Genomic DNA, 17,485 nt, shown 5'->3' on the forward strand with positions numbered 1-17,485 from the left:
CTGAGATTTTAATCTGAGAAATCGGTTCTAGAAGTCTGAACTTAACTTTTTCTAACGATGATCTGTATAGCTATTTAATTATGACAGAAAGGTAACGGCGAGATATATGGTCACGATTTGTTATTTCTAATAAATGCTCGTTTCACGCTTGACAATTTTGACGTATTTAATTCCAAACGTGCGAATTATTATCTTACAAGCGTAAGACAATAATTCAGTGTATCTACTCCCTGAAAAAACGTGGAATTTTCGATAATTTTTTTTGTACAAAATCAGAGAAGTCTTATGAAATTTTCTTGGGATTCGGGAAATTTTTCCGAAAATTCTCTTTTTGATAATTTTGCTCTTCTATTGTAAACAGTCAATCGTATGTGAAACTGACGTCTTTTTAAAAGCTCATTAATTGTTGATAGTTCTGATTTTTTAATAGTTCTAGAATACTTTTGATAGATTATGAACAAATAATTCTGGCTATTAAACAAAAAAAAAAAATAGCTCAGAACAACTGAAACGCCAAGTTTATGCTATTATTCTGTTCACTGATGTTTTTTTAAATGCTAGACTTTAAGCGCTTCTATGCATAAAAATTATTAAAATATTATTCAAATTAAATCTCAGATGCCGGACATATAAGAGATTCTCATATCTCCGTTCGTCTCTAATAAATTATGCATATGTATAGGTATATGCGTCATGAATGCCTTTGCAAATGTATTGAAGTTGAATTTATGCACGTATCGATACATTTATATATTTTGTACAATATATATGGAAAATGTATGTGTTCTTGATATCTGCGTAAATTTATGTGAAAGGTATTAATGAGATCCTTTTTGTACATACTATAAAGATAATAAATTATGTATTTGTTCATGTATCACAATATTTGAATATTCCTTCGTAAATATAATACTCGTCTATATAATATATATATAATATTAATAAATAAAAATTTCTTGTATATATATATATATATATATGTTAATATTTCACGAAATATATTCTACAAATATTCTAATTTTTAAATCTATTTTAATGTTTATTATATATTTACTCTGTGTAGAGAAAAAGTACTATTATATTATTTCATCGCGGAGCAAAGAATATAGAGAATTAACACCTACAACGCAAAGCGTATTACGGGAAAAAAACATCGCGGATGATTCTCGAAATTGATCGATACTATACGCAAAGACAGTCGCATCATAATCGATATTACAGTAGTTTATATGCATACATTATTCGAAATAACAATATTGTGAATCTTATATTATATTTTTACTTTTGACTAGTTTGCGATTCTGGCACAGTGAGTTGTGCGTCTGCTTGCTGTGCCTAAGATCTCGGATTCAAATCCAGAAATTTCGAATTTTTCTTCGATTTAATTTGATCGCCACCTCTCAGATGGCAATTGGCAACCCACCGAAGAGTATCTTGCCACAAAAATTTCCTCTATCTAGGCCGTTCTCTATCGGAACCGGCAGTAAAAAGTAGGTCCCTTTGACTGCAGATAAGACGCATTCTGCGGTTGAAGTTAGAGGGATAAAGCCATCCTCCTTCAGGAGATGACAGTTGAGGAAAAGGGTATAGGAGATGTAGGATTGTAAAAAAAAAAAAAGTTGATATACACGGCAAACCCTGAGGGGAGTCCGGATTAAACCAATATATATATATATATATATACTTTTGACTACCTGCAAAGTTTTTCATTTGTCCACTAAAAACTGTTAACTAAGTTAACTGTTAACACTAATAACGTCGAATAAATTATAGTTAAGCTATCGTAATCGACGTTAGACATATTATAAAGATATGTAAATTGTTATATGACCTATAATTTTAATTTTCGTTTTCACTATTTTTTCATAAATATTATGGTCATCTTTCCGTCACTATGGTCATCTTTTCCTTAAAAGTTGGGTAAGATGGCCAATACTATTGTTGTACTATTTTGATAATATAAAATTTCTATTAAATATTTTCCTTTTAATTTTGATAATTTTACGTAATTTAAGCTTCAGTGAAGATAATATGCCAAACACTATTAAAAAAATAACAAAAATAAAGGTATGTTTTTTGCATTTTAAAAAACTATGGCCATCTTACCCGAGTTTACTTTATTAAATATTACTTGTAAAACAAAATATATAAAAATATTTTTACTTATGAAATGTCTTGATGATATTTAAAAATTTGTCATTTAACTATAAAATAATTTATGCGTAATCCTTTATCAGGATGTCTACTTTCTGGAAAAATATGAAAATGGAATTTTCAGGGCTTTTTTTATATCTGGAAAAATCATGAAAGTCTCATAGAATTTTATTATGATTCAAGGAATTTTTCGAAAGATTCTTTTTTTGATAATTTTGCTCTTATATTGTAAACAGTTACCCATGTGTGTGTGAAACTGGCGTCTCACTTAGTGGAAACTCATTAATTGTTGAGAGTTCTTGAGTTTTATTTTTAATTTTTTTTAATTTTTAATAATTTTAGAACTTAACAAATTAAACAAATAATTTTGGCTATTAAACAAAGAAATGACTCTTGACAAATTGAGACATCAAATTCGCACTGCTTATTTTGTTGGCTGACGATTTTTTTAGCATTATGATTTTTTACCGACGCTAAGAATTATTTCACGGATATTCACGTATAGCCATTGGTTCTTTTTCATCCCTTTTACTTTCTCATAAAGAAAAAATTTGTCTAAGACATTTTCCGTTTCATCCTCTTCCAGCTCTCTTAACAGTTTAACCAGGCATTCATATGTTACTGGAGAGTTTTTTTGATATATAGTAGTACCATTCCTACAATATACACCTACAATATACATGATATTATAATTTCTAACATGTAATTTCATATACATATATTTTTTCTTTTTCTTTCATATAGTATAAAAAAATAAGTTATTTTTACACTTATATAAAAGCATAGTATATATTAAAATAGAGAGAATTAATAAAAGAATTAACAGTTTTTAATAGTTTAAAGATATATTATTGTCACTTTTTCTGATTGATTTTAATTAATTTTGATATTCATTTTCGTGCTGTCATTCATTCACAAGCATTTGTGCAAAAAATATGACACTCTTTTAAAAGGTAATATGTTAAAATATAATCGATTGCTCCATACATTTTTAAAAAACTTGCAAAAAAAGGCTTAAAGGAGCTTAAATAACAGATTTATCTAATGACGTCAATTTTTGCAATAACCAGATATAATTCAATCAAACATAATACTTATATAACATTGTCACAATAATATAATAAAGAAATTAATAAATAAAGAATATGTGATCAAAACAATTTAAGACAATATAAATAAAATCAAATAATATAACGGTGGACGTTTCGGCCCGATTATTTAGGTCTTCCTCAGCGCAATAATTACTTTAAATTATACATGGATATGTTAAGAAAACGGACATTAAACATAGATTAAAAGTTTAGCGTAATCTGTTAAAATACGGAGTCGCAATAAACGCATACTGACGAGAATATAAAAAATAGACAACATTTTCCAAATAGTACATTGGCCCTCTCTACTTCGATTGTTTAGTAATATGTTAATTTTAATATTGAACTGAAAGAATACAAAACGCAAGGAACAACAAAATTAAAATCTGAATGGACGATCGATGACGTGAAGCAAATGTTTATAAAGTGTTATATTTCGTAAGTGGCATTAGCAAATGTAATATATTCATATTAAGAGAAATGTATTAATTTAATATAAAATCTATTAAATTATTAAATTACATATTGTCGACTGATCGATGATGTCGAATAAACTTTATTAAGTTTTGTATGCGATGAAAGATGCAAAGATAACAGTATGATAAAAATTATTTGTAATAAATAAATAAATATTTTATAAGTTTATTAAAAATATTTATGGAATTATAATAATTATTATAGTAAAATAGTAATTTATATTTGGTTAAACATATATTTTTATCATTTTTATTATTTGGAAGTAGCATATAGCGCACGCTTCACTGAACTGTCAAGAAACTGTCAACAAATTGAATTACCTAATATTCACTTTTCAACGTCATTGATCGTTAATGAGATGCATGGAAAAAGTGCAACAATATAAATCTTCAATCATCATCATTTTTTTATTATGGATTTCTTGTCATATCTTAAACGCTTGAAAATTCTATAGTAATTCTACAAAAAGTTCTATGTGTAAAAATTATTAGAATATTAATCATACAAATTAGATCGCTCAAGACGCTAGACAAGATTTCGTGTCATACCGGCGTTTCGATCTAATTTGTTTAATAAAGATTCTAATAATTTTTACTTAGAACTCTGTTCGGAAAGTGATTGCAGAATGACACAAAAAAGTAACACGAAATTTAATTTAAAGTCGATAGGACAATCGAAATATAATCAGTGTCTTATCACGGTATTTGTACGTTTGGCGTCTCAGTTAATATTTAATTTTTTTAATAAATATTCCAATAATTTTTTTACACATAGAACTTTCTTCTGAAATTAAAAATGATTACAAACTGACACGAAATCTCATTAAAGTCGATAGAACTATCGAAACACGATCAGTGTCTCATCTCACAATCAGTATTTATACATTTGGCATCTTAAACGATCTAATTTGTTTAATAAATATTCTAATAATTTTTATGTACATAACTCTTAAATTAAAAGTGATTGCAGATCAATACAAAATCTAATCAATTGATAGAATTATTGAAATATGACAAGCTTTTAATTTGTCAATTTAATTTGTTTAATTAATATTCCAATAATTTTTACACCCTTTTTGTAGAAACTATTGTGAAGTCTCAAGCGCTGAAAATCTAGCAACAAATGCTTAAAAAATCGTCGGCAAAGTGAGACGTAGTGTGACTTCGCATCTCAGATTGTCCTGAGTAATTTTTTTGACTTAATAACCAGAACTAATTGTTTAATTTGTGAAGAATTCTAGAACTGTTAAGAATGAAGTTAGAACTTTCAACAGTTAGTGAGTTTTCATGACAGCGTTACACAGTCAGTCAGCCAAACAAATTATATATTTAAAATATATTATAAATAAATATATATATTTACTTATTTATTTATTTATATTTATATATCTATTTTTGTTTATATATTCAATGCCTTAACATACATAGAATATAAAGTACATATTCTTTATAATTTTTAATAATAAAAAATGAAAATTTTATGCAAGTGAAAAATGCTTATTTTATAAAAGTTTTTTAAGTACGTTCACAAATCTACACTTGAACCTTAAGAGGCTCTGTTTTTCTTTTGTATAAATGATAGATAATGAATGTAATAAAAGAATGTATTTTAAAGATAGTTGTATTAAAAAGCCTTGGATATTCTGTTTACTTGAAATTTTGAAAAAATACTCAAAGAATCAGGGAATTTTTTATAAGATTTGAATAGATGCCCTATAATGTGACCTCGAAGTATTAAAAGCCTTTTAATGATGGAATGAGTTCGGATGTTGTTCGATAAATATGACTATCGCATGAATAAGGGGGAAAAAAACGGAAAGACAAATTAATATCATAGATTGCAGGACGGCAGATTGACAGCGCTTTTAATTAATAACATCCATTAAAAGAGCATAAACGCATGTTTCATTGTTTTCGATTATTTTTCTGGCAAAACGAGAGGCACGCTTTCTTGTTTCTGATTTTTATCGTTCGCGGTCGCGTGTGCTAAACATATCTAATTCATTTCGTTCATTAGACACATACAAGTATTGATCTCGCGACCTACGGAAACCAGGTAGTCACGCAGAAGTCATATCATTAAATAGAGATTGACAAAGCACACTAGAAAGATTAAACATAATATGCGTGTCAAAAATAAGTTTTCGTAAAACCTCTCATTTTTATGCGAGAGTAAATTAGACAGGACATGTATTGTGACAATTCTTATAGTAAATTATGCAGTTATTATAACTCTAATTTTTTTCTTTGAAACAATCTAATTTTAACGATTAAATCTTTCTTGGAAACTTGTCATGTCCCTTCAGTACGTAATCGTTAATATCGTCACGCTATAACAAAATTAAACATCGAGACGTTAAAAATTGAAGCATGAAATAGCAAGAGTGACAGAAGATCTTGATTGCGTGAAACTACGAGCAACCTCGATGTAGCATTTATTATTACCGTAGTTTCATTTCTCGTTCACACAACTGTACAAACAAGGTGAAGGCGAAGCACACTTTTATTTTCGCGCGTCGAAATGGAAATCCACGACAATGAGATAGAATCTTTAAATAGAATAGAATAGAATAGATCGCAGACTCGCGATTGCGACACACACTAAGTCAAGCGGAAATTCATTGACAATGTAATAATATCCAGGAAGAAAACGTGACGCACGAACCTAAGAAAGTACAATACATATGTATTATTTAGAAAGAGCCACGCCGTTGCTTGTCATTAGTAGCATCGCCGCCTTCGTTTCTACGAGATCGCCTACAAAATGCGGCACACATGTGCGTAAGACTGTGACCGGCGAGATTATGTCGGTCAGATATCTCCGCGAATGTGCGGATGATTGTGAAGGAAAAACCGCGGCGGCTTGTTATGCGCGCGCGAAAAGACCGCGCCAGTCGGCAATTTGTTTTACGATCTCGAGAGAGAGAGAGAGAGAGAGAATCGATATCGCGTGCAAACGATCGATCGGTGTGCAACCGATGGATGCAATCACGCGCGTTCTCCGCTCAAAGGTTGCACCCGCGCGTTCGTTACCCGCGTCCCGAGGAGAAAAAAAAAACGCGGCGTGTCAGAGCAATGCGGGCGGACAGCGGCGCGGTTTCATTACGCGGGCGGTATTTCACCGCGCTGTTTTTTGTCCGTGCCACGACGATCCGATGTATCGCACTGACACATCGATGAATATTCAACATCTATGATATAATAACTCATGCGAAGCGCACATATCCCGTTGTCACGATATTTATGGGATTAGAAATGATTTTTTCGAAAGATATTGGAGCACGTGTCACATATTATGTGACACATTGCCAAGATTTTATGTGGTGTATTAATTTATTATGTCCCCGTGTGTTGCGCGAAAAATATAAAAACTTTTGAATAAACGTTAAAATTATTTGTGATTTCTGTCCTTCTGTCCTTAAAGATCACTTTCTATTTGCAAATTTTTACTAGACAGCCTTTTCACTTGTTATGTGAAAAATAATAATTTAAATAATGATTTGAATTTTTAAAATTGAAATTATTTTAATATATCAAGTTATTACTTTTAACACGTTAATGACTTATTAATTTATTTATACAACATCAATATGTCAATTATTCAATCATAGATTTTTATATAGATTCTTATTTATAGGCTTTTTCCGGAGAAAAACTTGAAATAAAAAATTTTATAAACCGGTATAATAGGCTTAATTTCACTAATCTGCATATGTTTTGCACAAATGTAGTGAGTGTTATATATATCGAGGGTAATATAACATAGGGGCGTGTTCTCAGTATTTTGAAAAATGAGATATTAATGCATAGCTCTACACTTCTTGCATCTTATAAAAAATCTGTGTACTAATTAGCCTAATAATTAAGGAAATACAAAAATATTTGCACATATTCCTATGTATCAAATGCAAATTTTAAACTGTTTTTCTCATTTCTGTCAAGTTGCGATTTCGGACTTGTGCCCCTATGTTATTAAATCTTCGATATTATCTAATCGTAAAGACATTTTTTATTCTACTTTGTTAATTTTCATACTGAAATAAAATAAAAAGAATTTCATTGATTGGTATACAAAATAAATAAATAAATAAATAAATATGTATATATATATATATATATATATATATTACTCAATATATATTAATTTATTGCTTTTAAATATTATTTATTAATAGTTTTAATTAAATGTTGATATTTATAAGCTAAAAACGCGCGCTTACACGCGATTGTTGATTTGGTTAAATTAACACATTTATTGCGTTTATATTTTGTTTATTGCATTTATACTTTGTAAATAAAATGGATGATTTTCCTTTTATATTCCTGAAAATTGATGTTATCAATATTATCGATAATTTGCAAAAAGAAAAGTTGATCTCTGATAAAAATATTATATAAATTTTTGGAGAATGTATGGTCAAATACTTAGTATATATATTATACATATACGTACACATTAAAAGGCGTACTTCCGCGTTTAACACCGAGTGGAACGAACCATACGTGTTCCTATCTACGCAGACAAATTTTTGCACCATTAATATTATTCGATATAATTAGATTGTGTTTACACAGAGAAAAAAAATTGCACTAATGAACAAAAATTTTAAATAATTATTGGCCACAAAATAATCTACGATCTTTAATACATTTGTTATTGCAAAAATTAGAAACCACTTCCTTATTCTACAGTTTCTATTTTTTGGTAGATAATCGACAACTCACATTAATATACAATTGTGTTATTGATCATATTTATAATGTAAACTATTTATAATGTATAATTAATTTGCAATTACTTATAACGTAAAATTAACGATATAAAAAATAATCAAATTAAAAGTTTAATAGAAATTAGAAAGAGACAGAAAAAGTTTAAAAGCTTACATAATTCTTACAATATATAAGTTACTTTTATACTAAAAGATAAAAAAACAAGTTTTTTTAAAAGAAAATTTTTAGCCAATTTTTCAAATTATAAAACTTTTATATTTTTTATTTTTGTATGTAAACGAAATGCACTTGCACATTGCAATAGATTGTAGTATAAATGTCGTTAAATTGCTTTTCTCGTTATGAAATATCTATTATAATGATGTTAATTTACATTTTGATGAGTAGTGTAGGAGAAACATGTGTTTGTTTTCTGAATGTGTCAGGAAAATCGTAATTTATGTTTTTTAATATTTTTTCATGTAAGGTAAAATATTAAAATCAATTTTAAAATCATTTATGTATTTTATAGTAGTAGAAGCATCAAAGATAATAAAAATGACGAGATAATTATCATTATTTTTCTGCTATAGTTGCCATTTTTATTTTTAAGTCAAAATACGGACAATTATTTTCGTTTAATACATTTGCATGTGTGAAAATTAATGACAGAATGTAAAAATGAAAAATATAAATGTGTAATTTTCCATAATTTCACACCGGTTGAAATAAATCCAGGTAATGGTGCTGTAATTTCTTTCGAGGAAATGTTACGGGAATTCGACTCGAAACGTTGATCTCAGCACGCAGAAAGAGAAATTACATTTGATTCTCAACACCAAACAGTTACATATCCCAATTATTAATGTTTTTTTAAATGTAATTTTCGATTTTTAAGTTACGCGATGCGAGGTGTGTATAATTAACTTTGTTTATCTCGAAGCAATCCGAAAGTTAATAATGATGTCGTTTCGTATAAAATTACATCGTTTGTGAGAAATCTGGGCAATGCCAATGTTCACGCGAATTTAATACAATTTGAAGATGTTTAAAGGAAGATTATCCTATTTCTGAATATTTAAATGCGGTTTGTACCATTATAAACTGTTTAGTATTCACATACTTGCTTAACGTGTCGTGATTAAATTCGTTACGCCAACGATGCCGGAGTCGGTCAACACGAATGCGATTTTCTATGCCCGCATAAAATTCCTTTTTAACACGGACATATGGTCGACAATTTTCTCTCTCTCATAAAAGCCGACGGCGAAACAAAACTGTAGTCAATATTACGGAAAACATTTGCAATTATTACGTGAACATTTAAACATAATGACCGAAAAGAGAAAAGAAGAGTGGAAAAGCAACTATGAGAATCTATTGTTTAACTTACAATTTTTCAAACGGTTAGAGAAAATTGCATGTCACAGACGACGAATACATCTTGACAACAATGTTTCTTTTGCGAGGAAAATAAATGTTACTTTCTTTGCTTATTCTTTCGTGAGCTGGCATTCTTTTTTTTTTGTAAAATTGATTTGTTGCATGTAATAAAATTATTTCACGGTAGTTACATATAATCAAAACCGATTTACAAAATATTACTTGAACGAGCAATTCCGTAAGCTAAAAATAATTTTTATGTGTGTATGTATAATACATAGTAAGTAGTAAAATGCATATTTATTATTTCTTCTCTCAAAATCAGCTTTTTGTGTCCGGAATTTAAAATTGCTAGAAAAGCTCCCCTAAATAATCAAGTTAAACCATTAATAAAATTTAATTAAGATATGTTGTTTTGATTATATTTGTATGTGAGACGCGGTAACTGAGAATTACAAGAGCGCATCATTTTACGCTACATCATATAAAGTACTGCCAAGTGAAAGTATACGCACTAAATTCATTCCAGAAGAAGCACGTTTGCTTCTGTGCTAATATTACAACGATCTCGCCCTTGGCAGTAAGCCAGCTATTACAAAAAAAGGAGAAGTGTTGAAGGAATGTTCATAATAAATGCATATAAACAGAAAATACTTCAAATGTATGTTGATTTAACAAAATTTGCGACAAAAGAAAAACTTATTTTATATTTGCATTAAAATACTACAAAATAATATAAATAAAATTTATGAAAAAGAATAATAACACACACCAAAAAATAAAATATTTCTCGATTCAAAATATCAGATTAAAAATAAAAGTCAGAGTATAAAAATTTATTTATTACGGATATTATGTAATAAAGATAGTAAAGAATATGTTTACGCATAAGTAATAATTCTTTTTATTTAATCAGAATACATTATTATTTTTATTTTTTATTTTCTCTTTCTGTTTAACACTAGAAAGTACTTTCCTTTCTCTTTTGTTAAATAATTCGTTAGATAAACATAACGTGGAAATGTAAGCAAATATTTCTAATGCATTGTGTTATCTGCAGTTATATATTATTGGTTTTTGACAACGTTAGATGAAAGAGATAGTGCTTATTTGCGAAAGTGGAAAAAACTTAAAAGAAATGTAAAGTTATTCTTGATTGTTACGGTTGGGTAATTACTAAAATATATAACAAAATACCGTATTATGTTCTTTTAGAGAAAATTAAAAGAGAATAACATTAAAAGAGAATAATAATATTAAAATATATATATATATATATATATATATATATATATATAATTCAAACTAATAAAATAAAGTGTATGTAATAAAATTATCATTGGATTTATACGTATAAATTATTATGCATATAAATGCATATAAATTCATGAGAAATATCTACTGATTATTTTTGTGATTTTTATTTAATGCATTGTAACTTGTTAATAAGCGCACAAATTATAAATGTATTGAAAGATTATATATTTCGTCCATTAATGATAATTTACGAGAAATAGTACAAATATAATTTGTAAATCAATAAGATCAATTTATCAATAAAAAGATACAAAACAGTATCAATAAAATAATACTTTTAGTAGCATAACTAATTTCTTAATAATATTAAGCACTTTTCAACCAATTTTTATATTCTTATAAATCAATGAATTTGCTACATAACTGATGAGACATACATAAATTTATTGATACAATATTTTTTAACTTATGACAATAATATTTATGATTTTTTGTTGTCAAAAATTATTAATGGGGGATAATGATATTTTATAGTATATTTTAATAAATAAACAGTCGCATGCGCACGAATTACAGGGTAAAAAATAAATCAAAAATAGTTGTAATGTTTCATCTAAAATGCGAATAATGATTATGTCTCAATAAATTCACAAGAAAAATAAGTATAATTTCATACAGAAAATTAAATTTTATGAAATTGTAAAAATTTAAAATAATAGATTTTCAAATTACATTAAAAAGCAAATAGAGTTTGTTATATAAGAAATGTATCAAAATCTACTTTTTGGCAAAATTAGTTGTACATTTTAAAGAAAATTAATAAAATAAATTAAATACTACAATTAGATTACGTCAAGACTGTACTATTATTGTATAAAGGCAGCAACTACTTGTGAAATCGCGAAGAAAATGACACGACTGTGGCTTTCTGCATTCCACTCGTGTACTGAATCTGTTCAGACTATGCCTATAATAAACCTGACTTGATGTATAAGTAGATTTATTTATGAGAGAACTTGTACAATGTATATATATATTATATTTTAAAATTTAGTTACTAACTTATTTGTGATATTAAAAATTTGAAAATAAAAGAAAAACATTTAAAACAACTACAAATTTAGAAAAGAATTGAGAGAAAAATAATATTTAGAAGTTTAATAAATATTTTTCGTAACGACTCTATTTTATTTAATGTTAGGGCAAATTATTTTCGCGAAAGTATTGACATCATTTTAAATTACTATAATCAGTCGAAAAGAAATATATTTTATATATAGACAATATTAATAATCACTTGCTAAGATATTAACAGGTCACAGCCTGACGTGTGAATTAATAGGCTAAACTTAGTGTCTGTAAAATTGCAGTCTATGCTGCACTAGAATTTCTTGTCATTGCGAAATTTTCACTAATAATTTACATAACCAGTTAAGATTATTAGTGCGACTTTCTCGCAATTTTGGAATGTGATAAATTTTAGATAACAATCGATATATGTATGTCGTTTTATATTATTGATCTTCCCTATAATTTTACATATTTTTAACAGGAAATTTTTATAAATCGAAGAATTGCACGCTAGAGCAACATAATTTGAATTGTGAATACAAATAATTTTAAGTCATAATTAAAAAAATAATTAAAACCAAAATGTTCAATAAATAACAAATTAGATCAGTTATCAAGTTATCAGTTTTTTTTCATATCACAATAATATTTCTATGCTCACTAATATAACGATCAAAAAAATTAAAAATGCGATGTTGTTATTTTTCAAACATAGTGTTTTATTGTTTCTCTTTCTATGATAAATATATCTTGAATTAGGCCTTATAGAGATCACTGATCTTTTCGAGATATAGTCATCAAACAAGCGTCTCTCTTAATAGCCACGTCACTCTAGTTACGTGTTACATAATATGTGAACGATCTAAAGCCGGTCGGATATGTCAGTATTCACCAACAAACGATCGGACAGCCCGGGGCAAGGCCGTAGACCTGTCTCGCTACGGGCTAGAATCTCGTGAATGAACTATTACTATATTTGCGGATTTCATTCGCTGCAGGAAGATATTAGGTGTACAAATTAATCCTCGGCTACTAAATTTAATCAATTCTATCACTTATTTAAACTAAACATTTTTTATCGCCATATTAAAATGCCATTTTGAAATACATAAATACGAACTTAAAAAACTTTAATACTCGACTCTGCAGCTAGCACAATCTCAAGAAGCAGTGTAATAAGCACAATGACGTCCGATAAACAGCATGTCAGACATTGCATGCTTTTCGCTTTCCAATTTTTGAAAAATACTGGTTAGGCTGAATAAATGATCTGTTCAGCCTTAAGGAAACATACTGTATCTTACAGCACGTGTAAACAGTGGTTCCAGAAATTCCGGAAAGAAAATTTTAATCTCGCGGATGATCCATGTGCATTTGATGGCACATGAAGGGTATATTGTATTATAAGTTGCTTAAATCAACTGAAACCGTCATTGTTAAGCGTTATCAGCAGCAACTAATTGTTTGAGTAACTCAATTGAGCAGATAAGACCGTTTACCGGAAGTGAGACTGCTGTATAATAACGTAAGATCACACGTGGCGAAAATCATCAATATATTCATATGAATCATATATTCGTTGGGTTAGGAAGTTCTGCCTCATGTGGCTTATTCTTCAGACTTAGCCTCTTCATACTATCATTTGTTTCGGTCCCTACAACACCACTTGGTTGATTCGCATTTCAAAACGCTCGAAGATGTTGATAAAAGTATTGACAAATTTATTAATTCAAAATCGCCGTCTTTTTATCGAGAAAGGATTCGTCAGCTACCTATTCGATGACAAAAAGTATATAGATTCTGATGGAGATTACTTCGTAAATTAAAATGTAACTTAATTTTTATAAATAAACAATAAATTTATTGAAAAAAGGCCGAGAATTAACTTGTACATCTAATATTATTCCTATATACCATCTTTACTACGAGAATAAGAATTAATCTTTTCCCTCAATTTATATATCCAATAATTTATGCTTAATACGCATAATGATGTATTGGAAAAAAGCATCATAGTACAAATATGAGTTAATGATATCTGATGAATTTTAGATGATTTTTTTTAATAGAAAAAATCACTTTACGAATATTTTTTCTTTTAAATAACTATATTTAATTCTGTTTTCAAACAATGGTTATCAACATTATTTATAATTAATTAAAATTATTAAGCTATTATTTCTTTTAAAAATTAATTTATGAAAGCTGCCTAAATTTATATATAGAATAGTTATGAGCTGTAGGAACACATTGTTATTTTAACAATGATGAGATCACGACAACGCATCGTTAACAGTTTAACTCTGCCTAATTAACGTGAATCAGAGCAATTCGTTTTCTTCCGTAATTTTAATTGCAATAAAAGTTATCGAGCAGATGCTGTAAACGAACCGACAACTAGACGCAGGAAAGCATGTTTTACTTTATGATCGAACACAAGGTTCAGTAAATAAGAACGTAGAAAGTTGAGTCAGAATAGTTAGAAACCTATTTTTGCTTTTACATCTCAAAGTGATGTAAATAAAATTCTCATTTACTCTCCTTTCTCTAATTTCAATGTGATACTACGGACACGTGGACAATGAAGCTAAAATGGAATCTAAATTTGATATGGGAATAGTAAATTCGCTTTCGCTTCAAGCAGAAAGTCCAGTACGAAATTTGTCGTTGCAAAAATATATTCGAGTAAAATATCATACCATGGAAATGCGATCCATAGGATATTAAAATTCAGACACAAAGCACATATCTAAATAAAATCATGCATGATATTGATAATCAATCCGAGAAAAAAACTAGCAAGTAAGAGTCAAAACAAACATTTGATGCTGCATTTCTTCATAAAGCTCTGCGTATTTATGGGGGGAAATTTTTAATATGCTCTTTATGGAATTTTTTTATAAATCTCACTAATCCAGGACAAAACACTCTTGATTTCGTATCACTTATGGAAGAGACAGAAAAACTTTTGATTCGAAAAAAATAACTTCCCCTTTTTTCAATTTCCATTTTTGATTTCACCATGAAGTACAGACGAGCGCGTGAAGTATCACAGACACATTGTACTTACGATTCTCATTTCTATTTCTTTCTTGGTCTTCCCGAAACTCGTCGCGAGACGGAACGAGCACGTTCTCCGCGTTCCCCGTGAACTGTACACAAGTCGGCCGCCAACTGCAGTTGCACTCTCGTTAAGCGGCGAGAGCCTAAGAGCAGCGCACGGTGGTGTGCCACCTGTGTCTCGCGGGGGTACGTTCCCGTTGATGGTCGCGGATAGTAGGGGGCTCCGGAAGGAACGCCTACTACTGTCCGTGTCTAGAGCAGAATAAAGGTTCCCCAAAGTAACGCTGCAAATCCTAGATAATCGGATCGGATGGGATCGGAGGCTCACAGCTGTCCGTCTCTGCTGGCGTAGAGGACCGTTTGACTCCAGGTGGGGGCCGTTCCTGGAACTTATATGTCGTCGTTGGAGGCCATCCGTGGCCGGATCCCTGTTCCCCTCTTCTTGTGTCCTCGCCCGAATCATTACCCTCCCGAGGGGCGCGAGTGATGGTCAAGGTGACCTTCGCCTCGCCGGAATATCCGTGGATAGGAAGCAGCGGGACAGCAAAAAGGCAACTTTGCAGATAGACGTTTGATTTGACATTTTATATTTGAAGTGTTAGTCATGAAGAAGAAGGAAGGATGCTTTCAAAAGTGACGTAACGAAAATATTCTTCCATATAAATTCATGAAGTGTATTTTGAAATCGAATAGCCCAGAAGATTTCTCGTGGACATATTAATAAAGTAACATTGATGAATGACGTAATAGGAATAAGAAACAACAATTTTGTTATAAAAATTAGATTACATAAAAAGAATCACCCATGATTTCGTCTGCGGAAATTAACAAAAAATGAAGTAACAATGCAAATTGTGATTAATATCGGTTAAATCACATTCTTTTTTTGCGAGAAAAAAGCTCTTTCTTCTCGATCATAAAGACAAATTAGCTGACATAATCCTTTATGGAATAATGCATATGGCTACTTAATATATTATATTCTAGACATTACATCTCAATGCCTACTGCATCGTGTTCCGGATCAGAATCCGGATCTGTATTCCGTGAGTGTAACATTATGACGTCAGTTACTGTTACAGAAGAATGCTTGGCATGCAAATCTTATCTCTAATATTTAAACGCCCTCTCCACGTCCAAAATTTTTAAAGTGACGGATTAAAGACGCATCGAAATTAAAAAATTGTTTACAAATATGACGTTCTATTAATCATTTATTATTAATTCTAACCATTAAATCGTATTTGACTATGCAGTGATAAAAGTCTCTCGAGATTCAGAATTTTATTCTATGATCAGTTTTAGAAATCTTATTTGAATGAGCAAATTAGTCAAATTATTTGCTGGATTTATATAATACTTAGGATATGATAAATTACAAGCGTATGATTAACATTTACAGCATTGAAGCATCTATTGATTTTATTATCATTATACTGCATTTAATTGCCCGATTGCATATAATTGACTGATTATGAAGACACGGTAATATACTATTCTCAGGATACTTCATGACTTTCGACGTAGGAAAAATTCCCGTCACACATATGTGTGTCATTCGTGCGTATAATAATTGCGGTAATAGGGTAATCGACTAGTACATCCGCGAATTATTATTAGAAAGGAAAAATTAATTATCTAATTCTTTACATAATCGACTACCTTGGAAAAATAAGATACTGTATTATTTTGCTATCTTATTAAAATTAGAAGGAAATATTCTATATAGATATTTAAGATTAATCTTTTCGATGATACGCATAGTTTTTATATAAAATAGAAAGATTCTGATTATTGCATCTGTCGAGATCATTCGAAATCGTGAACAAGTTAACGAGAACATCTGATCTCTATAACATGATACTATAATATTATACATAATTATGGTTTTGAACGAAACGACGTATACCATACACGAGATACTTTGTGATTAGCTTTGTTACGGCTATCAACGTCAATAGCCTGCGATTTAATTACCACTCTCTGTTATTCGAACGCTAACTATATCTGACCCATTTATCATAGTCGCGAGTTGCGATCGTTTCGAGTAATTCTTGCAATTTTGTGCTCGCGTTGAGAAAGTAATCGTAGCATCACGTAGTTCTCGTCACGCGTATAATCGCGGTTTTTTGACCTTCGTTAAAAATGGAGTTTTCAACCTTAACCCGCTAATTAGTGTGCTTTTAACCGCAACATCATGCAAGGAAAGACGAACCAGAAATGCTTTCCGATGCTCCGAGGCTCCCTGATGTTTAGTCACGAGTCGCAACATTGGAC

The 17,485-nt window shown here is 29.6% G+C and overlaps 1 protein-coding gene across 1 annotated transcript in view; it reads right to left on the bottom strand.

Annotated features, from left to right (window-relative positions):
- Window positions 1–15,348, bottom strand: part of Wat (worker-enriched antennal transcript) — a 28,913-nt gene extending 13,565 nt beyond the window's left edge. The window contains exon 1 of the mRNA XM_072911283.1: window positions 15,216–15,348. Coding sequence (XP_072767384.1) covers window positions 15,216–15,224 — 9 coding nt within the window. The 5' untranslated portion in view covers window positions 15,225–15,348. The remainder of the gene's footprint in view (window positions 1–15,215) is intronic.
- Window positions 15,349–17,485: the final 2,137 nt, after the last annotated feature.

Source organism: Anoplolepis gracilipes, chromosome 1 (genome assembly GCF_047496725.1).
Source record: "Anoplolepis gracilipes chromosome 1, ASM4749672v1, whole genome shotgun sequence".
NCBI lineage: Eukaryota > Metazoa > Arthropoda > Insecta > Hymenoptera > Formicidae > Anoplolepis > Anoplolepis gracilipes.